Source organism: Acanthisitta chloris, unplaced genomic scaffold (assembly GCF_000695815.1).
Source record: "Acanthisitta chloris isolate BGI_N310 unplaced genomic scaffold, ASM69581v1 scaffold21202, whole genome shotgun sequence".
NCBI classification, from domain to species: Eukaryota; Metazoa; Chordata; class Aves; order Passeriformes; family Acanthisittidae; genus Acanthisitta; species Acanthisitta chloris.
Window position 1 is genome coordinate 1 of NW_008660198.1, and position 26,859 is coordinate 26,859.

Sequence of the window (26,859 nt, forward strand, 5' to 3'; positions counted from 1 at the left end):
GCAGGTCCAGAGCAGAGCAACGAGGCTCATGAAGGGACTCAAACACAAGAGCCATGAGGAGAAGCTGAGGGAGCTGGGGGTGTTCAGCCTGGAGAAGACTCAGGGGAGACCTCATCACCCTCTGCAACTCCCTGACAGGAGGTTGGAGTCAGCTGGGGGTTGGTCTCTTCTAGCAGCACTTGATGATTTTGAAGGTCTCTTCCAACCTGGTTGATTCTGTGATTCCTTCAGAAAGTACACAAGGTGTGAAGTGACAAAAGCTATATGAAGTGACAAAGCTAAGGAATTCAAGTCAGGAGTTCTGTTTCCTATAAGTTGTAGTAAAAGTTCAAAGGAGAACATCCAGTGGAGTTGGGGAGTCAGGGGAAAGCTGATAGAATTGGCATTGGAATGTGCTGCCCAGGGAGGTGGTGGATTCACCATCCCTGGAGGTTTTCAAGCTGAAACTGGATGTGCCACTTAGCACCACGGCCTAATAACCACGGTCGGGTCGGCCTCGATGATCTCTGAGGTCTCTTCCAACCAGGTTGATTCTATGAAAAAATCAGGCCTTGTTTTCTCACCTGCCTGCTGTGGATGTGTTATTTGAGTCAGAGTGAACTTTTAAGTCTTTTAGTGTCTCTGAGTAGCTGTGCCTATGTTCATCTCACAGTGACCACACTGTGCAGATCCAAGTGGAAAGCTCTGGGCACATTTCAGAATGTATAGTGAAGGATTTCTGACCAGAATCACCTCCCTGGTTTACTGTGCTTTACTAAAAAAAATAATTGTGACTAAAAAAATGATGGTCCTATCCTGCTCTGCTTCATTTGAAGTCTTCATTTCACTGCTAGCTGTGTTGGAAAGCTCACTGATGGAATGTGGTTGGAATGTGCTTTTTGCCACCCTGTACTCTGAAGAGGAAGGTTGATTAAAAGGGTTTGGTTTTTCAGATTGTAGTCAAATAGGCAAACTAATATCAGAAAAATATTCCCTCTCAGAAATACAGAAAATTCAAGAGCAAAAATTCCACGTGCAGTTTGGAGGATGGTTAATTGCACGTGTTAACTATGAGTACAGGCCAGAGTTTCTCACCATATGTCAGTAGGGTTTACAAGCAAGACTCAGCACCAGAGCATAGTTCTACCACTGCACTCCCAATATATAACTTTGGAGCTCAATGGATAAAAAGTATGTAAAGGGAAAATTCCTTTACTGTTAGTGGGGTTTGAGGTATTGCAGGCTTGTGATGACTCAAGCAATAGCCAAATGAGACCTGACCTAGCACGAGTTGCTATGAAAAGCCTGTGGTTTAGAGCCTGAATTATTTCTGGCACAGTGCAAAGGTCTCTGAGACAACCCCTGGGGCTGGGCCTGCAGGCCCTCAGGTGTGCTTCCCTTTATAGCCAGGGTGTTTGTTCAAAGGAGTTTCAGTTCAGGCTCTGGGCAGCAAAACCAGTGCTTCAATAAACAGTTGGTGATTATTACATTTGTGTAATCATAGCTTATGTAATCCTCAGTTTATGCACGTATCATTTTTAGAGATTCAGTAAAACTGGGAATTATGTTGAGGTGCTCTGTTATGCATTTGGTATAGCAGGAGGAGACACTACTGGCCAAGTCAGCTCTAGCAGCTGGTAGCTGTTGATTTATTACCTTTTGGTTTTTAATAATTACTGGAGTTCTTTCATACTGGAAGGTGCTGTAGTTCTGACTCATTCATGTCATGGGACTTCTGGTTTACACTTTCTTACAATTTGGAGCCAATTCAGTATCTCATTTTTAAGGCTCACACTGTAACTCTTGAACCAATCCTCTGCTTCAGTCTAATTCAGTAGAGGAAGCAGAGGTTTTTAACATGCTGAGGTTGTCCTTTTCATTAAGCTGGTTCCAGAGGAGAAGTTGTAGCTGTTGTTGAAGAAGAGGTGTCAGTGTGAGGCATTGTGCTCCCAGCAGTGTTGGGCTGTGTGTGCTGTCCTGGTGCATCAGTGTTGTGTCCTGTCCAGCTGGCACCTAGAAATCACAAAAAGAAGCTGACAGTTTGGATAATCTGATTGCCTTTGGCTAAGGGAATGAGAGGTGTTGGTTGTGAGATGATTTAAGGGTTGGGGAAGGAGGAGCTGATGGGGGAGAATGGAAGGAACAAAGGTAGAAGTCCATGGAAAAAACCAGATTTTTGTCATCTCTCTGAAAACATAGTGTTGTGTGCAGTGGGGTTAATGAATTATAAACATGAGGAACCATTTAATATTTTCAAAATTCTGGACTTTGAAGCAAATATTGTCTCCTATATATGAAATAAGAATTTTCTCTTAGAAAATATATAGGGAGTGATTCTGAAGTGTTGAACTCCAAGTGCATGCTTAGTAGCCTGGCAGTGAGAGAAGAGCTGTGGCTTTTTGCTGTATTATAAAACCACAGGTGCTTCTTAGGAACCAGAAATATTATAAAGTTTGAAAATGTGGCAGAGTTGTAAGGAGGTTGTTTCATACATGAGTTTGACAGTGTTCAGGGCTCAATAATCCTATCAAAATGGCTTGAATTTTAACCTGAGGAGGATCAAATATCAGGTAGTGAGATTTTTGTGTTAGCTTTTTATTGCAACACAAAGTAAAGGAATGCACTGATTTTTCCTAAAACTTCCTGTCACATTACGAAAATGTGGCAGAGTTGTAAGGAGGTTGTTTCATACATGAGTTTGACAGTGTTCAGGGCTCAATAATCCTATCAAAATGGCTTGAATTTTAACCTGAGGAGGATCAAATATCAGGTAGTGAGATTTTTGTGTTAGCTTTTTATTGCAACACAAAGTAAAGGAATGCACTGATTTTTCCTAAAACTTCCTGTCACATTACAAACCACAGCAAATGCATGGATTTTCCTAAAACTTCCTGTCACATTACAAACCACAGCAAAATGAGCATTCCAGTGGTGTGGTCCAGTTTTCAGTTTGACTTGCTCTAGTGTAAATATAGCTAGTGGAACACTGGGAAGTCAAGAGCATATGCAAAGAGGGTATGAGCTTGCATTTAAGGCAGTTTGTACCATAGTTGAAGTCAAGAGAATATGCAAAGAGGGTATGATCTTGCATTTAAGGCAGTTTGTACCATAGCAACTCCTGAACACCTTGGAAATGCCAAATTCTGGGATATTTGATTGCTGGTTAGATAGAAAATGGTTTCCTATTTGGTCTATGTTCTTGGTGTTACTGGTCAAACTAATTTCTCTTGGGAAACTTATTCTGTCATAATCTCTTTAAATTTAGACTGCGTTTGTTGGTCTTGGCCTTACATTGAAGAGAAGATGTGCCCTGAACAGTCCCTGCTCTCATCAGTAAAATAAACTAACACACATTTTTCACTAACATTTGCACACATTTCACACTAACACATATTTTTCCTTAATACAATATTAAAGAACAGAAGTATGGAACACTTTGAAACAAACATAGGGCAGAGTAATAGTCCCTGTGTATCGACATCACATCACAAAGCTTTATGACCAGCGTCTCTTTTCTCATCAGGGTGCTGTTACCTAAAGTACAAGTGTTAAAAGAGGATGAGGCCAGGGAAGAAATCCAAAGCAATCCCTCTTCCTGGTAATTTTGTGCCCTAAGAGTGTGAGCTAACATACCTGTCAGCATAGTGCATGGTGCCACAGTGTGGCTTCCTAAGGCTTGAGAAGGGTGAGCGTTGGATTTTTATGGCACTTCATGAAACTAACTCAGATCACGGAAGTTGTAGCCGTTTGATCAGTTTCTGAAGTTTTGTTGTTGCATGACCTTTGCTAAGAGTAGAAGTTACAGCTTTGGGCACACTTTTGAAACAACTGCTGTACAGTCTCAATAACCACTGTTCATTTTCTTCCTGCAGCCGAGCAAAAGATGTAACCATGCCAGCAAAGCTTCCAGTGAATTTCTTCTCCACGAGATCTCCAGTCATTGATCTTTTTCGGGGCCAGTTAGACCATGCAGAGCAGCTGCGTCAGGACTCGGAGATTGTGCTGTATTTCTTCTACGCTCCGTGGTGTGGCCAGTCCATTGCAGCCAGAGAGGAGATAGAGCAGGTGGCCAGCAGACTGTCAGACCAGGTAACTCCAGGGCAGACACCACTTTTAACATGACCTGATAGCTTTTCAGTGTCCAACCCGAGGCTAATTTCTGCCTTCCCAGTAGGAACTGCATTGACTGTTCATGTTTTAGGGTAACTCAGCCAGTTGTCTTAATTTGCAATTAGCATACAGAGTGTGCTAATAATAAGTGGAGACAACCTGTGATTCCTGCTCAGTTATTTCTGCTCCTGAATTTACAAGTGTTCTCGGATTTATTCATATACCTTCAGACAGAAATTCCACAGTTTCCTTCCAGTTCCAGGATCCTTGGAGACACTGGTAATGGTATAAGATTGTGGCCATAGCACTGCTTTTAGCAGCTGGGTACCTGTGAACTGTTCCCAGGTACAGCTGCCCTAAACCTCCACTCATAGCTCCACTCTGCAGGAAAAGTAATTAATACGGATTATGACTAAATTAGTAAATTTGAAGGACTTAGATTAAGAAGCCTATAAACTAGAAAGTGACCAAAAGGATTGCTGTTTCAAAATGACTGAAAAAAGGTAAAGAAAAAAAATTCTTTGTGCTAGAATTAAGAGGAACAGATACAGAATACTAAGTTCGAAAGGCCTTGAAAACAGCAGATGGAGTGGATGAGAAAAAGTACATCTTGGATGAAAAAGGTCACAGTAGTGTACTTCAGCTGTGAATTTTTACCTGCTTTGCAGGTGCTGTTCGTGGCTGTAAACTGCTGGTGGAACCAGGGGAAATGCAGGAAGCAGAAGCATTTCTTTTATTTTCCTGTGATACACTTGTACCATCGGAGGTAAGATCTCATGTGTACAGTCTGGGGGTTTTGTTGTTGCTTTGGGAAACAGAGATATCACATAAAATGTTGTGTTTTGAAAACATTGCATTTATGGCTGCAGGAAATAGTTCTAGAGGAGGAGATTCTGGGGGAAGCTCATTCTGTAAACTTCTCAGGTGCCAGGTAGGGCTCCAGCTGCCAGTTAAATGACAGGCTGGGCAATTCTTCTTCATCCTTAAGGAAGTTTTGTTTTGCCTGTGCATTTCCTGGGAGTTCTGCCTCCAACGAGAAATTAAGAATTCAGAGTTACATATTCCTTTCAGTTTTCTGCTTACTCTGTACATGGATTGTATCAACTGCTCCTCATTTGTGACAGCAGTAAAAAATGTACCTAAGGGTTCCTGAAGTTAGTGGGATTTAAGTGCAGCTTTAAATGGCACTGTGTACTGAAGACCTTCTAAATTTGAACTTTGCAGTCACTTTTTTATGTTCCAAATGTTGAGATATCATTATATATAATATTATATAATCTCATTTTTATTTACTAGTACTTGTTTGTGTTATTATTTTTTTTCTCTTTGTGTGGAGCAGAAGGTAAGGAAACACTTCTTAATGCTATGTACAATAGTTTATCCCTTGCATTTTACTTTCATACTCTAGTCTTTGAAGTGCAGCTCTCGTTCAGGCTGATTTTATTTTTGGGTGGGATTTATGTATTGAGGAGGAACAGTCCTGGTCTGTGTTAGCTGAGCTTGGAATAGACATAGATGACACTGGCATAGTTCAGACTGTACCAAAAGAACCCTCCGGTCCCACTTGGATGTACATTGACTTAAACTTACTTGATCTTGAAATCACAACACAATAAATGGATGCTCTTGGGTATTCTCACTAAGATTAAACAGAGTTGCACCAAGATGAGATGTCAGTCCATGTTGATACTTCATAAAAACCCCAAAGGGCAACGCACCCCTCGTGCCTGAGATGCTGAACCTCGAGTGTGGTGTCCCATGTTGAAGCAGTGATTGTTCCTGGGAAGACAAAGGTCTGTAATGAACCAGTGTAGGATGTAGGATAATCTCCTGGTCTCTAAAAGACCATTTCAAAGCTCCTGAACAGGTATCTCAGTGCAAGTTTGATATTTTTCAGTGTGTCTGTATGTACAAACTATATTCAAAAATGTATCACATTAACTTCTTCAGTGGAAATGGACTTCATGTTTTTTGTGTTTGATTTCGTTTTGGACAGTGATGCTTTGTCCAACCTAATGATTTCCAGGGGATCACAGAATCAATGAGGTCGGAAAAGACCTCTGAGTCCTATCTATATGATGAGGAGAAGCTTTGGAAACTGTAGCCACAAGATCCTCCTTCTGTGGTGTGATCTCCTAATGTGGTGTGAGCTGTTCTATCAGATGGCTGGGGGAGAAACTGGATTTGCTGAGTGTGTTCATCAGCAGTGTGACTGGGTTTGTCCCTGCTTTCCCCTTTGCTGCTCCTAAGAGTCTGTGTAAAAACATTGCACCTTTTCAGATTGAAAAATCAAGTGACAATAGTGACATTTTCCAGATCTGTATTTTTAAGTCACATGTATTCACTTTGGACAAAGCAGAAAGATATGTATGTGATTCCATAATTTATACCTACTTTTTGCCAACTTCTTTGTGGGCCTCAGCAGCAGTATCCACCCCTTGGCCCCCCAAGACACTGCACCTCCCCACAGACACTGCAGCAGAGTCAGCTCAGTGTCTGTGCTCTGGTGCCACAACTCTAAAGCTACAGAAGCCACTGGTAACTCACAGAGAGAGCAGTTCCCGAGAGGCTGAGCGTGTTGTCTGTGTAACTCCTATCTGCCCCCCCAGGAGGGACTCTCTTGTTAAATCAAGTCTTAATGTTTTATTATTTTTTTTGGTACTAGTTTTGGACCAATTGAATACAAAGGCCCTATGAGTGCTGTTTATATTGAAAAGTTTGTTCGCCGGGTGATGACACCACTACTCTACATCTCGTCTCGATCAAAATTGCTAGATTTCCTCTCAAATTATGAGGTACTTGTCTCTCTTCTCTAGCTTTACCACTGTGGTTCAGAAAGAGTTTGACTTGTGTAAGGATTAAATTTGATTTGCTCCAAAGTACCAGTTTACTTTCAGGAAATCAGTGCCATGTAAATTTTTTAAAAATCATAAAAATATGAAGTGACCAATTCGTAATATTGATTCCCTATATAGCTCATATTTAGTGATGCTCTTCATTTGCTGTACTTTTGTATGTAGAGACAATAAAGTTGTTACCTCACCAAACATTTACATATGAACAAGGAAGGAGGGAGAGATCTTTTCAGAAAAATCTTCCAGTCTAACTTGGGACAACATTTGAGAAATACCTAAGCATTACTTTAATTTTTAAAGGAATATGAAACTTTTCTAGTATCTTCCTTTGATCTTTTCATCTTCTCTATATAAAATTTACTAATTTTTAGTATCAGGGAAAGGACTGAAGACTGTCAAGGTTGCTCATTGGGCATTTTGTCCACTGTCTGCTGCTTGGTCACATTGGTGTGATTTCTTCAATGAAAAGCTCCTGAATTAAAAGCTCAGAATTTAAAGCTCAGAGTTTCTGAGAGATTTGTCATCATCAGTGTGTGATTGTCAGCCCTGTGCTCTGGTAGCCCGTGGGTTCTGCCGGCAGGAGATGCAGGGAGCAGATTGCAGCCGAGGGCAGGGCAGTGCAGCTGGTGGTGCAGTCCGGGTGGGATGTGGGATGTGGGATGTGGGATGTGGGATGCTGTGCTCTGCTCACCCGAGGGCGCTCCGACCCCGCGAGACACTCCAAACTTTCCTGCACTTCCGGGCTCTACTTAACCTTGTTTGGTTTTTTATTTCTGGTTGTGGAATCATAGAATCAACCAGGTTGGAAGAGCCCTCCAAGATCAAGTCCAACCCTACCGTGGTTACTAGACCATGGCACTAAGTGCCACATCCAGTCTCAGCTTGAAAACCTCCAGGGATGGTGAATCCACCACCTCCCTGGGCAGCACATTCCAATGCCTGAGCACTCTCTCCATAAAAAATCTCTTCCTAATATCCACCCTAACCCTCCCCTGGCAGAGCTTGAGTCTGTGCCCTCCTGTCCTACTGCTAGGAGGGATGATCCTAGTGCAAAACTACAGCTGTATAAGAATTAGAATTTAATCTTTGAGAGCAAGAAAAAAAAATCCCATTTGGGAAGCTGTTTAAAATCTGCATGACATGAGGAGAAAGTTACACAGTTCGTGATGTGACTCAGGGTACCTGTAAGTACCTTCAGTCAGGCTTTTTTGTTTTCTTAACTGCAGCAATGTAACAGTTTCATTTTAATCCAGACTGACACGTTTCATTCTTCATCTGTCTAATCCAGTTGCTAGAAATGACCTTGTCCTGCTGAGGCACAGAGAAGGAACACTCAGCCTCTGTAGGTGGACAGAAAGCTTCATTCACTTATGAAAATGAAATGTGCCTAGGGAGCTCATCAGTTTCTGGCTGCAGAAGAGGTGGGGGAGGAGTTGGCCTCTGGGAGGTAGCTGTGTGTGTCCTGACATGATGTCAGCTTTCTGCTCTGTGGTAAATGATAGTCTTGAGAGAATTTGCTTTTAGTTCTGGATATACCATATTTTTAACATCATTGGAAAATGAGCAGACTCTTACTTGTAAATATAATTAATATTAATCCGTAGTTTCTTTTGACAGTTCTTGCAGAAATTTTGCTAATTGCTTGTATCTCATTGTTATTATTGATCATTTTCTTCGGGTACCTCCTAAGGAATCTTTATGAACAAGGGTCGTGTGTTTAGTCTTCATTCATGAAAGAATCCCTGCTAAAAAGAGCAGGTCATGAGCTGGAATGGGCAATGTTGTGACTGCTGAATGTCCTGAGATTGCTAATTCGTGCTGAATTAGGTCAGTTTGTGTGGCTGATGTGAACAACTGAGTTCATGTTAGTAATAACAGGGAAAATCATAGAATCAACCAGGTTGGAAAAGACTTCCAGGAGCATCAAGTCCAACCCTACCGTGGTCACTAGACCATGGCACTAAGTGCCACATCCAGTCTCAGCTTGAAAACCTCCAGGGATGGTGAATCCACCACCTCCCTGGGCAGCACATTCCAACCAAGTGTCCACCAACCCCTCTCATACACAGCTGCTGAGTGATGACTTTAGAACTGATTTCTGCTCACTCTTTCAATATTAACATTCCTCTTGCAGCATAAAGTGACTTTTCTTCAGTAAACACTGTTGTCTTTTAAAAATCTCTTGTGCTTTACTGTGGGTGAAATAATTGCTGTGTCCCATATATTTATACTTGAAAAAAGCTTAAGTAACTCCAATTCTTATTATTTCAGCCTGGAGTTCTGGGATATTTTGAGTTCAATGCTTCACCTCAACCACCTGGTTATTTAACATTCTTCACGTCAGCATTGCATTCGTTAAAGAAAGGTAAAAGCTGCTTTTCTGTAATTGAAGGCCTCTGTGAATGAGATATGTGTAAGGACTTCAGGAGCTTTTTGCAGTGTTTTGTGACTTGGGATTGAATCCCTTCTGAGTGGTTCTTGATGTGGATCTGATTATGAGACTGTCTTATTACAGTGCAAAGATTGCTTACATAAAAAGCTCATTCTGTGATCAGCTGTCACAGAATGAAGTACCTGACAGGCTGTAACTCAAGGATGCACTAGGATGGAGTTTCCTCAAACACCCAAACGTGTAGCTGCAATCCATACAGAGCCAGAATCAGGCTAGCACTCCATTTCAGTTGTATCCCAGAGTCTTGAGCAACACCTGCAGTGCTAGAGGTGTTGGGAGGAGCTTGACTTTGTCAGTTCTTAGTAACTGAATTCCACAAAGTGCTTTCCTGGATGGAGTCACAGAGCTGGGGCAGAGCAGCATCCTAAGGGCTGTGTCCCCCGTTGTCCTGCATGAATTTAAACTACAAAACCTCTTGTGTTTAAACATGCAAGCTTTGTGTATGGTTAATGCCTCTTTTATGGGCCATAAATTCTGGGCCCTTAAAGTTAAGACTGGCACATTTTATGGGTCTTCCTTTCTGTCAGCAAATGAAGGAAATGGATAACGTTATTTTTTACTGTGCCACTGACTTGATGTGGAGCCTGTTCTGTATTTTGTTCTGTGAATTCCCCATTTCTCTGTTGGGATAGTTCTTTGCAGCAGAAAGGTGAGAAGCAGTCTGCCTTTGTGTGTGCATATTTATAACTGCAGAAGTACCATAATACATATTTAAAAACACGTTTACTGCAAATGTGCATCACTTACGTCAATCTTCATACCCTGATCTCTTTTATCTTGGCTTTGGAGATGCCATAAGGCATGGCAAGGTGCATCTGTGATACCAGATTCTGTATTTGATAAGCAAATGAGGGAGTTGGATGACTCAGGTTAACATTGGAGTGCAGAAGAGGAGCACAGTTGTTCTCGTCACCACCTTTCTTCTGCCTCACCCACCAGCATTGCAGCTGCAGTTCAGTGTGGTTTCTGTGCCTCTGCACAGCACTGTTGTGTGTTTTGTTCTGAAGGTGGTGGCCTGAGGAGTTGAGTGTGTGCAGTTTTTCCTCAGATCTGCCCCTCTGCCCTTTCAGATTACCTGGGGACGATTCGCTTCGGAGTGATCACGGATAAACGTGTGGCAGAGGAGATCTCCCTGGTGCATTCTGGCACTGTCTATTTGCACAGACATGTCAACACTTCTCTTGTGAGTGCTCTAGTTATGTTGTAGTGATCCTCAGACTACCTGCAGGCTGAAGCTCTGTCATAGTAGACTGTGAGTCAATGTTTCACAGAGCTTTAGGTCATAGGGTGTTTAAGAACTGTCATTTTATACAGCAATACACATTTTCAGTCTCCTGTCAGCAGCTGTTTTCACCAGTAGCTGAGACCCCTAAAACCCCAAAACCTAAAATGCCAAGCACCTCAGAAATCACTGTACAAAGACCTTTCCCTGAGGCTTCTACCCCTTTCAGTGGATCAGAGTTAGAAGGTTACTTGAATGAGGTTATGGACAAAGAGATTTTGTGGAGGTACAGTAGGAACAGTGAAAACTTGGATTTTGATTTAAAGGTCTGACACTACACTGATAAGAAAAATCACACAAATTAAATGAGGTGAATTTATAATTACTCTTAATCCATGTGCCTTGTATTTTGGCCAGCTAAGACTGAAAATACTTTCAGAGCTGCTATTTGGCACAGAGATCTTACCTACCCACACTGCTACCATGAGTGGGAACTCTCTGAAGATAGGTAAAGTGATGTTTATTTTATCCAGTTGAGACTAGGGAAAACATGTATTTTTCAGGTGAAATAAGATAAAATACATAATTAGTATGGTGAATGAGTAGTGGGAAAAAGTGTTCTAATATTCCATAAATCAAGATATGTGATGATACCAACTTAGAGCTCTTTCAGTAATAAAAAATATCTGTACTATGGAGAAAAGTCAATGTTATAAAGATAGTAAAAGAGAGAGGAGCTTCCCTGGTGGAATCCTTTTTGTTTGTGTGTGTTACTATAATCTGATGAGCATTTGGGAAGATTTTCCAAAGGGAAAGGGTATTTGAGGTGCTGAAGTTCACTGACTAGAGTCATTAGAAAGAGAGTTTTGGCCAGTGCAGTGCCAAAACATGTCAGATTGGAGAGCTGTGTTTGTTACTAAACTGAGTGGGGCCAAAGAACTGTTTTTTCCCGTTTTGTTACTAAAGTGAGTGGGGCCAAAGAACTGTTTTTTCCTCCTTCAAGATCTACCCAAAAGACATCATGAACTACACTGCTGAGAACATCTGCAAGTGGGCTCTGGAGAACCGAGAGATGCTCGTTCGTTGGCTGAGACCACATGGTGGGAAAAGCCTTCTTCTGAACAACGAGCTGAAGAAAGGACCAGCACTCCTCATCTTCATACCTTACAACCCCTTAGCAGAGATTCATCCTCTTTTAGATGAAGTAAGTGAAATGATAATTATTTTTTTACTTCAAAAATACCAGAACTTGAGAACTCTAGTCAAGGTTCTGAGCTTAGTTGTGACAGATCTCATTTGATTTCACTATTCCAAGTATCCACTTTTGTTTAAAAACACTTTCTTGAGCCTTATTACCACAACTCCCTTACACCTTTTTGCATCCCACACAATGTGCCTTTGTGTTATTCAACACTTGTTGAGCACAAGCATCTAACTCTTCTTCTGCCTGTGGTCAGTGCTGTGTGAGAGATGCAGATCTTTGTCAGCTGAACAGAAGATTTTGTCCACCCCATTCTAGTTCCTTTCTCCATCTGTCTTTCCAGAGGTGCTTCTGCAAGGAAGAATGGACCTTTTGTAAAACCACAGTGTTATTTCAAAGACAACCCAGTCAAAAAACTGCTCAGAACCAATCTGACTTTTATACCCTGCATGTTCCTTAGTCACCTTCCAATTTTCTCTTCCTCTGCCATTATTTCCATGGTGAACTGCCTAGCACAGGAGTTAGTACAGCTGTGCAGAAGTGAGATAGGGAAGCTAACTTGGCTGAAAACTAGTCTTTTGTCCCTGGGCTATTTTTCTGCTAGAACCCATGGCCTCATTGAGCATTAAAACAAAGCTGCACATCCAGTGGTAGCTGGAACCCATGGCCTCATTGAGTATTAAAACAAAGCTGCACATCCAGTGGTGAGCACACAGCACTGAGGACAGTGTGAAACAACTGACAAGCATCTGTGGGAGGCAAAAAACAAGGCTAAGTTTTGGTGATAGTACTGACATATACATGGTATCTGTGTCCTGGAATGTGTAGTTTCCACAAGGAGGAGGCCTGAGTAATATTGCAATGTCTGAAGCAATAAGGAAAAAATGAAAACAACTTACGATACATTATTTAGCCAGACTAGGAATGGACACAGTAAAAGTTACACCACACTGCCAAAAGATGGGACTGGGGAAATCTGTGCTGAGAGACTGGAAAAGAACTGCCATTACTCTTGTAGTAACCTGTCTTATTTTTGGCAGGCTTAATTCAGTGATGCTTGTCAGAGACTAAACGTTGTAGTATTTGGTGCCACTTATTTAGATCCTGTCAGTGCAACATAAGATGTTCTGTTTCAAATTTCATGCTGCTAAATTACAGTGTTTGCCAAAACGTGAAATGAGATACAAAATACTCCAGTTGCTCTTGTAGAGCTTCACTTTGATAAAGAGATATTATGCAACTTGTTTACTGTGGGAGGAGCTGTTTCCTGCAGCCTGCGGGTTTCGTCCAGCACTGAAACCACTTGGCTGTCAGGCAGTGGCAGAGAGCAAGGCTGTCAAGTTGTGTGTTGAAAGCTCTCAGAGCAATTTTCTTTTTCTTGATCGTGGCTCACTGAAATGAGATTCCTTACTGCAAATCTGCATGTAACTCAGTCGAGCTTCTTTCTTTCTTTTGTTCCCCCTGTAGATTACCAAAGTGGCCTTGGAATACCACAACTGTAACAGAAGCCAGGCAGCTGAGCCGGACCTTCAGCACTTAGGAGACACTGATTCACCAGCTCTTGACTCCTCTGTAACTGGTCCCCACGTGGAGTCCCCAGACACCTCTCCCATCACCACGTACCCGTGCTGTAACACGGTGGTGCTTCCACAGTGGCACTCCATATCTAGAACTCACAATGTCTGTGAGCTCTGTGTTAACCAGACTCTTGGTGTCAAACCAAACAAAGTCCACGTGCCACACTGTAACTTTTTAGAGATAGAAGCAGCTTTGGACTCTTTCTACCTCCAGGAACATACCTTTTTCCAAGTTATATCAAATACCATAGAATGCAGCAATTTCTTAAGTTTCTATAGTCCCTTTAGCTATTACACTGCATGTTGCAGGACAGTGAACAGGCATTTTTTAAGTTTCATTAGTTCTGAGAAGACCATCTTTCAGACCCCCAAAGTAGCGTTTTCTTCCCATGGGAAGAAAGGTAACACCCAACTTTCTATTCCTCACATTGAGGATAGGAATTGTTTTATTCCTGACCTTAATATTAGTAGCACAAACATTACTGGTCTGAGCTGCAGGACCAACAAAACCTTGAATCTTTATCTACTGGATTCAAATCTCTTTTGGATATATGCAGAGAGACTAGGAGCATCAAGATCTACTCATCTTAAGGAATTTGCTGCCATTGTTGACCTGAAAGAAGAAGTGCACTATGTCCTGGATCAGAATCAGTTACTTGTTGGACCTACCCTGGGTATGATATCCACTACAAAAATGCTTGAATTAAGAAAACTCTGTATTCCAAGTATGAATGGAAAATTTAATGCCATTTTGAAAAGTGAGACTGTAGTCAACGTTGTGAATTGTAATTTATTCTGTTCTATTTAGTAGTTAACCAGGCAGTTATGAAGGATTCTGTTGGCTAGGACAGAATCCTGTTCTAAAGGACATAAGAACTAAGTTCCAGGTACCACAAATAATTTACTTTAAAGAAGTGAACCTCAAAATGTTTGATTCTTGACAGTCTGATACATTGGAGGCATGAGTAAAATCTAAATTAATTTGCAAGTGGAAAAACAAATTACTATGCATCTTAACATATTTGATATCACAGAAGACATGTGTATGTTAATGGTGGTGTTGGTGTTTGCTCAGCTGTTCTGTGGACTAAAATAACCCAGAGTTCTGTGAGATCCTACCCACTTACCAGCAGACACTTCCCATCCTCTTGTCCTCTGAATCCAGCTGAAACTGTTTTATATTTAGTTTGAAAAGTGTGTTTGTTTTCAAGGTAGAGCTCTTGAGTGGTTGTGGCCAAATCTGTCAATGCTCAAAACCAAGAACACTCCAACCAACCTAAGGGTCACAACTCTGATGTGTTTGCAAGTTATTCAGTAAGACCAAACATAATTTTCCAGGTCATGCTGATGTGCAGAACTGAGTCTGCCTTTGGAAAATACTGGGATTTTAATGTTAGCTGTGTGTGTAAACGTGGAAGGAAATTCACATGAGCATAGTATTCAAATAAATTGCTCAAGGAGATGTATCCATATGATTCTTACAGTATTAATTACATTTCCTTTTTGCCATCAATCTGCACAGCACAGAACAGAGAGCCACGTGCCTCTTAAGGATTGCATCCAGCCCTGTCCCCATCCCAAACCCCCCAGAAAACACTGGGAAATACACACAAAAACCTCAGTGACCATAAAAAGATGCTTAGGAAATATAAAGATCAGAATAAGGAGATAGAAATTTCCTTCCTCTTTCTGCTCCCAGTACTTTCTGTCTCAAATACGTTCCAGGATTTCCTGAGCATGATGAGGTTTTTCTCTACTGAATGACTCAGTATATTTCTATTCCAAGTCATTTGAACCTCCAGAAAACTTTTGCTTCTACATATTTTGTCAAGGAGTCGCTGTGATTTATGTTTGGGTTTTGTGGAATTTTTTTATAAGGGCTTTGGAGCTTATTTTAAATTTTAACCAGTGGGAAGCTGCTGGTGTCATCCTGAGCAGGAGATACATTACTAGGATTTTTTTAAAGTATGTGATGGTAAGGATTGGTGTCCTTGCTTGAAACTAAGGAGCAAGTTGAAGGCAGAGGAAGGTGGTGACTGGCAGACAAAAGGTCATATTGATGTGAGAACAGCACAATATTTAAAGGTCAAAAGAAAAAGAGAATTGCAGAGAAAGAAATAGGGAAGAATAAATGCAAATAAATATGGAACTAAGTGGAGCCTTCAAGGTTATGTTGAAAGTAAGAAATGGAGAGAAGATACTATTAATGGCTCAGCCTGTGTGTTTAGATTAGGAACACAGAGAGTAGGGATAGAAGCAAGATTAGACTAGTGTGGCAAGTGAAAATACTGTAATGAGTAAAGTGAAAAAAACAGTGACATTTTATCTTGTTTTTACATCAGTTGTGGTTAGTCAAGAGCTGCTAGCAAACTGTCAGAAATTAATGACTTAAAGGGTTTGAATTTGTGTTTTCTCTGTAAATCCTTCTGAATTGCAAAGTAAAAACTGCCAAGATCACTTCTTTGTGAAATTAAAACAACTTTGTTATGTGTCAATTTCATTTCAGAAAACTTCATCAAAAATTTCAGTGTTCTCTACAGCCCCTTGAAAAGGCATCTTGTCAATGACCCTTCGGCCCATTTTCAGGCACAGCATGTGATCACTGAAGTGACTACTAACACCTTCCATCAGACTGTGTTTCTGAGTGAAAAGGTACAGCTCCTTACCTGAGAGGTTTCTGTCATTGCACACACTTTAAGGAGGTCTTTACCATTGATGTGCTTTCCCTCACTGTAACAGAAAATACGGTGTTTGGTAAGAATTCAAAGCCTTTGCAATTGCATGCCAGGAAAGTAATTGCTGTACAGGAGATGTCATCCTGAGCAGGAGATACATTACTGGGATTTTTTAAAGTATGTGATAATAAGGACTGGTGTCTGTTGTTGTTCCAGTCTGCACTGAATGTCTGTGTCTCCTAAACCATACTGTGCTGCTTGGAGGCAAAAAGAAGTCTAGACATTGTGGATTTCCCCCCCTCCTTTTCCCCCTCTCTCCTTTTCCCCCTCTCTCCTTTTCCCCCTCTCTCCTTTTCCCCCTCTCTCCTTTTCCCCCTCTCTCCTTTTCCCCCTCTCTCCTTTTCCCCCTCTCTCCTTTTCCCCCTCTCTCCTTTTCCCCCTCTCTCCTTTTCCCCCTCTCTCCTTTTCCCCCTCTCTCCTTTTCCCCCTCTCTCCTTTTCCCCCTCTCTCCTTTTCCCCCTCTCTCCTTTTCCCCCTCTCTCCTTTTCCCCCCTCCTTTTGTTTTGTTTTCTGTTTTTTCTTCCATATGCAGTAGACAGTCACTATTAGCTACATAGGAATTCAAGATTGCAAAAGAACCTTGGGAAATGTAGTAAAGTTTGGTGCATTTTCACATAAAGGGAATGATCCTACATTAAGCAATCTTTATTTTGTCTTTATGGAAAGAGAATTCCCTAAGAATTTTTGTGTGTTAACTCAGTAGTCAGAGAGCATCAGTAAACAGCTGGTAATAAAGTTTATTAATGTTAGGCTGTAGCTTGTTTTCACATTGTAGGAGTCCAGGTTTTAGATGTTGAGCAGAGCAGTTGTCCTTTCTGCAGATTAACTCCGATAGATAATCAAACTCTTCTCCATTTCATTTTCCAGAATGTCTTGCTGCTCTACTATGCACAGTGGTGTGGATTCTGTGCTGCTCTGAATCACATCTTTATTCAGCTTGCTCGACTTCTGCCTCCAGATAATTTCACTGTGGCAAGGTAAAAGCTTCTAATTTCCTCTCCAGAATAATGTAACACCATTGAGGTCATCAGTCTAGAAAATAATTACGTTTTTCTCTCTACAACCTTGCATCAGTAGATGTCAATGTCATCTCCTTCATTTCTCTTCAAATGAAGTATTTTGTTTTCCTTTGTAGAAATTTGATGGGTTTCAGTCTCACTGCAGTAGTTATCCAGTTTAATTAAAATAAGTTTTCAAACTCTGCAATTAACCTTGTAACTTCCAAATTTCAGGAAGTGAATCAATAAGTTTCCCTCCTCTGTCTGATAATTTGTAGCCAAGGGTTTGGGTTAGGGTTTGGGTTAGGGTTAGGGTTGTTGTTTACCTTTGCTTCCTCATGCATGATCTTTACTTTTGGTTTTCTAAACTTCCTTTTGCTGCATTTGAGAAATTGCTTGGGATAGGCAAAAGGCATCTTGGTGTGGGTTAATCCTGGTGGGCAGCTCAGCACCTCACTGCCCTCTCCATCCCCCGGGGACAGGGGAACAATAAAATTGAGAAAACTTGGAGATGATGAAAAAAACAAACCAGAATTGTTTAATAATTGAAGGGCAAGTGGAAGGGAAATGAAGAAAACTAAGTAAGTGATGCAAAGCAATCCCTTCCCAGGGGAAGATGTTAATGAGTTGTACTTGAGAACAGATTAATGAATAGAAATAACTTCAGTCTTGTGTTGAAACTGTTAGACTTTGTCTCAGAGCAGGAAGGTGTGTGCACAATTAGATGTTTACATCATGAATGACCCTGATTTCATTGCTGGGTGAGAGCAGTTGGAACACTTGAACATATTTTTCTGGGGAAAAAACCCACAGATATTTGTTAAACAGAGATTCATCCTCTGGAATATTGGTAATTAATTCTGCTGACTCATGTGCACAGTGTATTTTTACATAACACAGTTAGACTTTCACAGATACATTTCTTTCTTCCCGATCCCTCAAATGGTGTTTTCCAAGAAAATGGATTGTCTGTTCCCTTCATTGGTGTCTCTTCTTACAGGATTGATGTCACTCGGAATGACCTTCCCTGGGAGTTCATGACAGATCGTCTCCCAACCATCTTATTTTTTCCTCAGCAGAGGTAATGTAAATCTGTTCCCTCTGGATTTTTAACTAAGTTATAGTAATTATCTGGTTACCTGTCTTAGCAGAGAAAAAACCAACAGGAATTCATTTCCATCTACGCATTCTTACTTTGTCCATATTCTAACTTACAAAAAACCACCAACAAAACAGAATAACCCAACCAGTAGTTGCAGATTTCCTCCCTTCTCCCTCAACAGCTCTTAACCATCAGGAAGTGGTGACTCAGACTATTGGTACTGTGCAGTTACCTGCCACAAAATCTTTAAACCTGTGCTCTAAGTTTTGCAATTCTAAATTCATGTTTTAATTCAGTACACGAATAGTTTCCCTTGTATCAGTTCTGAGTCACCCCAACTTCCAACTGATATCTCCCTGTTTCTTTTCATGGGTATTCGTTTTGTCCTGGTCTCTTTTCTAAAGCAGCTCTGGACTGTCTCTGCAGTGACACTGAGTAGTTTTACTAAGATTGTCTTTGTAATGTTCCACGTGGTTTTGGAGAGGAACTTCACCTCTTGTCATTGTTTTCATTCCTGTTATATTTTGCTGCATGTAGGTGATCAAGAAAATTAGGTTCTGATAGTGTTTGTAGTATCAACAGCACTACTAGAGGAGTCATATCCTCATTTGGGATGTAAAGGTGCCTCCTGTTAAGACTTTCTGTGCAGCTTCATATCCATTTGCCTTATGAGACAATTTTGCACATGAACTCTGCTCTCCTTTCTTTGCACCACAAGCTGTTACTGCTTTGTTTGGCTGTTTGTTTTAAATAGCCTTTTAGCTTCTTTGATACACACTGTGGTTTTCAGCAGTAAGAATGGATGAGGATGTAGTACAATATTACCACAGTATAATGAGTTCATTTTGATCTGGTGTAGACTATTTTTTGCCTAAATCATGTCATGATTCATTAAACTTGGCTGTGAGCTGATTGTCAGCTGAGAAACTGCTGATGCTAATTACAAGAGTGACTTGGTTGATCACCAGAAGTCTGCAGGGGAGGAATAATCATGTTGCTTACTCTTCCAGAAATAGCTTAATTTTGTTGAACATTGGGCTAAAGTTCATGAATTGTTGATAAAATATGGTATTGTTGACTGAAAAACAAGGTATCAGGTTGGAGGTGAACTGCAGATGGTTGGGAAAATTATCAGTCCTTACCTACCTGAACATTTTACTATTGACCTGTTATGTCTTTCTAGGAAGGAGCAAAGTGTGAAGTTCCCTGAAGACTTTTCAGTTAACCTTCCTAATCTCCTTAAATTTATTTTACATCACACAAGTCCTTCATCAGAGCCCTGTACCAAAGAATGCCTACAAAAAGAGTCAGTTCTCCAGCAGGGACACATCTCCCACTTGGAGAGGGAAATTCAGAAGTTAAGATCAGAAATCAGTGCCCTTCACCAGGCCCATGACCAGCTTGAGGCACAGCTTTCTGAAGCCAGGAGGGAGGAACACAGACTGCAGCAGCAAAAACACACACTGGAAAAGCAGCACAAGAGGCTGCAGCTCCACAGTGAGCACTTACAGGCCACCTATGACCAGAAGAACCAAGAACTGCTGGAAATGGCTGAAAAGCTTCAGGAATTAGCTGATGCATCAGAAAACCTCCTCAAAGAGAATGCTTTACTGAGAATTCTGGTGGCAGCGAGGGAAGGAAAGCTCCAGAGCAAAGATGAAGCTAAGGAGCCTCTTCAGTCTGAGCAGACACTTGCTGAAGGTAATGATGTATCACTTTCAACAGCTACTGCCACGTTAGAGGAAGAAAGGATTGATCACACTGATCCCGTAGAGACAGAGCACAGTAGTGGAAACAGGACAGAATGATTGCTGACACAGAGTCACATGATGCAGTATTGGGTAGGTATTTATGCAAATTTTATTGAAATTCATTGTAAATAAAGACTTCTTCCCCCACATGATCTAGAAAAAGAAAAATCAAATGGAATATTTTTGTATACTTGAACAACTTATTAGCTACCCCATCTTAAGAGGAGAATGGAAAACACTTTCTGCACTTTACTATTGCACTAACTTGCAAACACCTATCCACTATAAGTTAAAGGTCCTGATTTTAGCAGTGTGAAGCACCTCTGACTTAGGACCAGTTATTTTTCACTGGCTTTCTCTTACAGCTGCTAGAAGAGAAATTAGACCTTTGATTTATACTTTTCCATAATTTCTGAAGTTTGCCCTTTACACTGCATTCTCTTGGCTGACTTAAAATAGAGATTTCCTCTGTGTTATCAGTAAACTTGAATGGACAAAGTCATGATTTCCTCTGTGTGATCAGTAAACTTGAATGGACAAAGTCATCTTGCTACAACTGTTCTAGAACTTCAGCACTTTGTATCACTTTTGTATACTGGTATTCTGACTGTCCTGAAAACTGCAAGAGCCATGTGTGAACTGTTCTCTACTGAAAACTAAAGAAAGTCTTACTGAATGAATCCTTTTCTCCGTGATTTGTAAGAGGTCTGGAATACAACACTATCAGTGTATGGGTCTGGCTATACATGCAAGTCCCAAGACTTCTGTCAGGGTAAGAACATCTATCGGCTGCACCCATATATTGTGCTCAAGAGGCAACAGCAGGAGCTTTTTGCTACTGACAACATTCATTTTGCTTCAAATTACAGCCTTCAATAAAAATTTAAAAAAAGGCAAATGTAGCACTGAAACCACAAGTCAACATCTTAGTGCAGAAGAAAGGGACAAGACTTTGTCTAGGCCGTTATCATCTTGCACAAAGTTAAAATTCTCAAGCAAGCTTGCTAGGCCTTAGTTATTCCATATGTGGAGGTAAAAGAAGCAAGTCTAATGCTTCCTCTAGAGCTGAAAGACTTGGACTCCATTTTTTCTCCTAAGCAATTAAGTGTTTAGAAATCAGTATGCAAAGGAGGCCACATATAAAGTAATAGAAAACAGGTCAGTGGCCTCAAAGCATGTGTGCCTACACTGAGAGCCTGAGGATGTATGTAAGCTGCCATTGGGTGCTCAGTGTGGTTCCTTCTCCTCCCCTTTCTGCCCTCCCCTCCTCCCCCCAAACCTCTAAGGTCCAGAACTTCCCTTTTCACACATGTTTACAGTTCCTATAGCTGAACTCTAGCACAGAGCAGGAAATACATGTTCTTATCTGGAAGGACTTGGCCACTGCTAGCTAAAAACTTCCACAAACAACAGCACTCTCCCTTGCCTGAATCAACAGTAGGAAGGACTGAAACTTAAACTTTGAGTAGTACAGTTAAATCAGATACATAAACTGAATTCTATCTGGCTGTAGCCTAAAATGCCTTTTTATAACAGGCTGTTGACATATACCCTGTCTGCAAAGTACACAAACCAGGGTTCTAGGAAAAAGTCATACTACTTGGACTTAAGCCAGTTTTGCTAAGTAAACACTTCTGCAATTTCAGCATGCAGACCTGCAGCAGAGAAAAGCCTGCTCTACTGCCATTTCAAACTCCTGGAAACCTTCTGGACTGTCCTTGAAGGTTCAGTGTCCATCATTGGTTCCCAGGTTGGAATCCATCAAAATGGCAGTTTCCTTGCAGGAGCTACATAGAGAATTCAGTTCCAGCAGCCAAAAGCTTAACCTACCTAGCTACAATGAAAGGAAGTCACTTCCTTTCTTGTGATTTCTGTGTTTCCTCCCTCAGCATATTCCTGAAGGCTCATACCTCCTTTTCCAATGAAGGACACTGCATCAGTCCAACAAACTCTGAACAGTAGAAGTTCTGACTTTGTGGCTGTGCACTCAACCAGTAGCAGAAGCAAGCTTTAACTGCAGATTTGGTTTTGAAGGTCTGGAATCCCATCCATGATTGTGGTTCAGGAGTTCCCTTGTGTATCCTATACAATTGTGTCATATTATTCCCATGTGCTGCAGAACACAAAGCAAAAAGTTCTGACAGCCTATTTACAGTTCACAGTTGGCAAGTAGTTCACATTACAGTAGTAGCTCCATCAAAATAGGCTCAGCTAAACATTCAAGTAACAAAAAACCACCAGTGGTCTCTTCAGACCAACAAATCCCTGTGCCCATTGCCAGCAATGGATGCTGTGCCAGGTGAGTCCTGTCCTAGAGGAACTGGGGTACACAGCTGATGCAAAGTGCCACTTCTCAGTGCATGCAAACAAAGCTTATTTAGTTCTCATCAGGTTTCTGATGAGCAGCGTGCACGTGACCAGGTTCTTCACAGTATAGAGATTCCTCTGCTACTCCCACACATCATGAGTATAGTCCAGCCACAGGTGTTGCTCCAAGTTAGCTGTGGACTTCGGTGCCATTTGGAGTCAGCTTAGCTTTCCTCTCCACACAAGGTCCTTTAGCAGAGTACTGCACCAGAAGAAAGGGCTCTTTGGTTTCTCCTTCCCCCACGATGCTCTCCTCATCTTCGGACTGGCTGATCCTCTGCAGGCGCAGGTAGCACCAGCAGCCCAGGATCAAGGCCCCCAGCGCCGCGATGGCGATCAGGATGACGATGACAGTCACCACCCCAGTCGTGGGGCTGTGATCCATGATGATGGACATGGCCACGCTTCCAGGTCGGACTTCTCTGAGGAGATTCTGTGCTCACTAGCAGTCCTGCTGCATCTTCAAACTCCTGCAGTGGGAGAAACAGACAATGAGGTTGTGCAGCACTGTATTTGTGGCTGATATCCTTCACAGTGGCACACAACCCTCCTGCACTCAGTGACTGCACTGGCACAGTGCTTACTCATTTTATGCTCTTTCTCCATCAGGCTGCCTCTGAAGAGGCAGCTTTCTACAAGCACAGGAAAGGAAATGAAAGCTGAACTCATTTCAGCTCCTGACATTCTTGTCAAGATTGCTATATCATTGGTGAGATCTCAAATCCATGACAAGGTAGCAATTCAGCTCCCTTTAGTTTTCCTCAAGGAATCCTGGAGAAGCAGTACATTTGAGAGTCTGTCCCTTCTTAAAATTTGATTTATCAACATCCTTCTTCATAATAAGAATTCCAGGATTGGTAAGCTAATTGTGAAGGGAATTGTCATGCTAATACATTACTATAAGTCTGTCCATAACCCTGGTCTGTTTGGAAGGACTGACTGTGGTAATTGCTTGTTCATTCAGCTGATAAAAACAACAAATGCTGCTTTAGAGTCAGAAGCAGGTAGAGCTATATTTATTGAAGACTAACAAAACACAATGGGAAGATCATTATTTTAAGCTTCTGCTCCTCTTAGTGGCTTTAAACCCTCAGCAGAGCTGTGTGCCCACTGCAGCTGGAGAGGTGTGTGATTTTTGTCATAATCACCTTGGTTCTCTAACGCTTATTCAACACAGGGTGATCAGCTGAGGGTGATTAAGAGTGACACCTTGAGCTGAAGCTCTCCTGCAGCCTTAGTACAGTACATTTGCATGATGTGCCTGCACTGGGAAGAACTTCCAGAGAGGCCTTTGCCTCTGTGTTGTTTTCTGGACACAACTCCAACCTCACTACTCCTTTCACCAGTAGCTGATTGAAATCTGGATGAAGCTGTTTTCAGAGACCACTTCTTGACAGGAGAAATATTGCATTCTGTAAATCCCCTCAAACTGATCTAAAGGAGATAACTAGTCTTTAGATTCACTTTCCCCTTAAAGCCTACCTGAGCTAAAGTAAAAACCCATACCAGGAGCAGGACTGGCTTCATTTACCACATACTGTAAGATATTATAAGCTGTAAATTCCTCAGCTTCAAAGGGATTGCCAACACCATCCACATATGCTTGGTGGCACTTCCAGGGTCATGTCCCTGCCCACCACACTTGCTATCACAGCATCTAAGCATATTTACTCATTAGTGAGATTAGTCAGATTCACTGGTGTGAACTGCAAATAGCCTCACTCACTTCTTACAGCAACCAAGCAGTGAAAACACCAGCTAGAAGCCATTTCTGCACACCAAGCAGTGAAAACACCAGCTAGAAGCCAAGCCAGCACAAACAGCTGCTTCTTTTCTTCTTTTGCCCAATACCAGCTTCTGCCCAGAAATTCCTTTGTGAAGTTTTATGATCCAATTCAGAAGCTGTAACTAAAGGACAAACAGTTTAGAATGCAGATTGCAGAGGGCTGAGAGGGGACAAATGCAGTCCAAGGCTGGCATTACTTTCTACACCAAGTTTTCCATTATTACAGGCATTCTGCTGCTAAATTCACTACTGTTAATCCCTGCAGGCAAGTTTCTAGCAGGGAATGCTGCTGCCATAGAAGCCAAAGCTATAGGAAGAGGCTTCAAAAGCAAATCTACTATAGTCATCCAGCAGTTATGTTTAAGCTGCAACTATTAAGTCTTTGGGCTTTGATTTATTATTTTGGGAGGAGAAGAGGTAGGCAGGCTTCAAAAGCAAATCTACTGTAGTTCCCCCAAATATACCAAAGTCCTCATCCAGCAGTTATGTTTAAGGTGCAACTATTAAGTCTTTGGGCTTTGACTTATTATTTTGGGAGGAGAAGAGGTAGGAGCTATTCTATTACAGCATTCCACCTAAAGTAATGGGGCAGGGCAAAGGAAATGAGAATAAAACTACCAGTGACCTTCAGCTTAAAAAGTTAACAATAAAAATTAATTAGTAAAGGCTGCTTAGTTAAAAAGCCTTCATGGAAAGAGACAGAGAAACAACATCTTGTCAACAATATGCTTCTAACTATGAAAAATGCTTTCTCCTGTGCCAGTAAGATGACTTGTGAGGAAGCTGCATGCTCATCACAAGAGCATCCTCACTGCCAGTGGAAGGCAAGGGGAAAACCCACAGGGACAATCAGAGCTTTGCTTCTGCCACTGGCACAAGTGTGTGCAGCACTCACAGCACCCTGTACTGAGCAGTGCTCAGCCTTCTCCACTTCCTGATAAAAACAGTGGGATCACTGTTGCTCTTCACTAACTCTGGTTAATGCCACCTCCTCCTGATATAGCATCCTCACTGCCAGTGGAAGGCAAGGGGAAAACCCACAGGGACAATCAGAGCTTTGCTTCTGCCACTGGCACAAGTGTGTGCAGCACTCACAGCACCCTGTACTGAGCAGTGCTCAGCCTTCTCCACTTCCTGATAAAAACAGTGGGATCACTGTTGCTCTTCACTAACTCTGGTTAATGCCACCTCCTCCTGATATAGCTCCCTTGCACAGATAAAAACAGTGGCATCACTGTTGCTCTTCACTAACTCCAGTTAATGCCACCTCCTCCTGATATAGCCAAGTTCCCTTGCACAAGCTGGGGCAGTTTAGAAACAGTGAGCAGTTGAATAGAAACCTTCAAAGCAAATCTTTTCCCAACCCTTATTATACTTGTGATGAGGAATAAAAGAGCAGGGAAGGCAGCTAAAAAAGGCTTTTCTGTGGCTAATTAGTTACGGACAGTATTCCAAGAACTTTGTATTCAAGTAACTGTTAGAAACACTAGAAGGAAAACTGATACCTGACAGTGTTGACTGGAGCAGCAGTTTCCATGTGAGATGTAGTAGTACCTTAATCAAGAATCACTTGTAAAGCTTCACACCAAGCTAAACCACACAGAATTTTGCAGGAGACAGTAAGACAGAGAGCAGCAGTCTAAGATGTTTCCCAGACACACAGTTTGAAGAGCAGACAGACCTCCTCAGCAGCACAGCAACTGGAGTAGGTTCTGCTCTAAGTGCCTGTCAGGGCAGTCAGCCAGTGAATGCAGAACGTCTAGCCTGAGGACTGTGTTTGCTCCAGAGGCAACTGCAAGGCTGGCAAGGCATGTCAGACTGCAGATTGATACGTGTCAGTGTCACAGCCATACAGAGCTCTAATAAATGGCCTGTCCTGACCTAAGAGTCACTCCTGACATTCCATCACCACAGAGAAAATGCTGCATATATCCTGTGGCACAGCTCAATTCCTGATACACCAGAAACATTGCTGAGATGCCAGCGTTAAAGCTGGCTGACAAAGCTTTCTATTTGCATTCAAAATAGTTCTCCAAATGTCTGGTTTGGGTTTTCATTTTCTAATAGCTTTGTCTAACAGCAGCCAGACAGCACCCATACGTTTCTGACAGTCAAGCAGCTTTTGTCTCAGCTCACATCCTTCAGACAGCAAGCACTCCAAAAGTCAATCCCCTACCTGCAGGGAGCAGCTCAGGAGCTCAGGCCAGGACTCCTCTACGCAGAGTTTCAGAATCACTTTATCCGAAAAGTGAAGGTCACACTGGTTTTGGATCTGGTCGGGTGAGTCTTCCTCCTCGCTCCTCCCCTGTGGAAAGGGATCACGTTGGTCTCTGCTCCACATCCCCAGTCCCTCCTGCTCTTGGCTTTCCCGTTACATAATGATGTCTAACCCTTAATTTTCGGTACAAAAAGATCCTTGACTGTGTCACCTACCTGCTAATCACGGCGAGAGTCTCACAAGCGATTCTGAGCTCTTTAGGGCAACAAAAGCAACATCTACGGACAGATGTAGATGTCCACACCTGCACTGGCACCAGGAAGAGCAAGAGACAGCAGGTAACGCCGCGGATGCTCAGAGAAAGCCACAACGCTCCTTTCCAGCAGCTCCTGCTACCATAAACTGGCAGGGCAGGGTCAGCTTGGCCTCATCCTGCAGCACATACCTAACCTCGAGCACTAAGCCCCGAGCAGCACGGGCAGCAGCGAACCAGCACGGAGCACGCG

General features: G+C 42.0%; 2 protein-coding genes across 2 annotated transcripts; one reads left to right on the forward strand and one right to left on the reverse strand.

Moving 5' to 3' along the window:
• Positions 1-3,818: 3,818 nt before the first annotated feature.
• TXNDC11 (thioredoxin domain containing 11) lies at positions 3,819-20,039 on the forward strand (the record flags this gene model as incomplete). The annotated part of the gene is made up of 11 exons (XM_009069740.1): positions 3,819-4,068; positions 4,758-4,855; positions 6,755-6,884; positions 9,216-9,309; positions 10,467-10,579; positions 11,622-11,822; positions 13,287-14,070; positions 15,903-16,048; positions 16,999-17,108; positions 18,130-18,210; positions 19,415-20,039. Coding segments are annotated over 11 exons (2,632 nt in total), but the record flags the coding sequence as incomplete, so codon positions are not given.
• A 2,440-nt stretch (positions 20,040-22,479) lies between these two features.
• On the reverse strand, positions 22,480-22,746 carry SNN (stannin). Its single transcript, XM_009069739.1, has one exon. It carries the CDS (start codon positions 22,744-22,746, stop codon positions 22,480-22,482), a length of 267 nt encoding a protein of 88 aa, XP_009067987.1.
• Between the last annotated feature and the right edge of the window lie 4,113 nt (positions 22,747-26,859).

Coding starts and splice junctions, on each gene's coding strand:
- SNN (XM_009069739.1), bottom strand. CDS start 22,746: ATGTCCATCATCATGGATCACAGCCCCACGACTGGGGTGGTGACTGTC.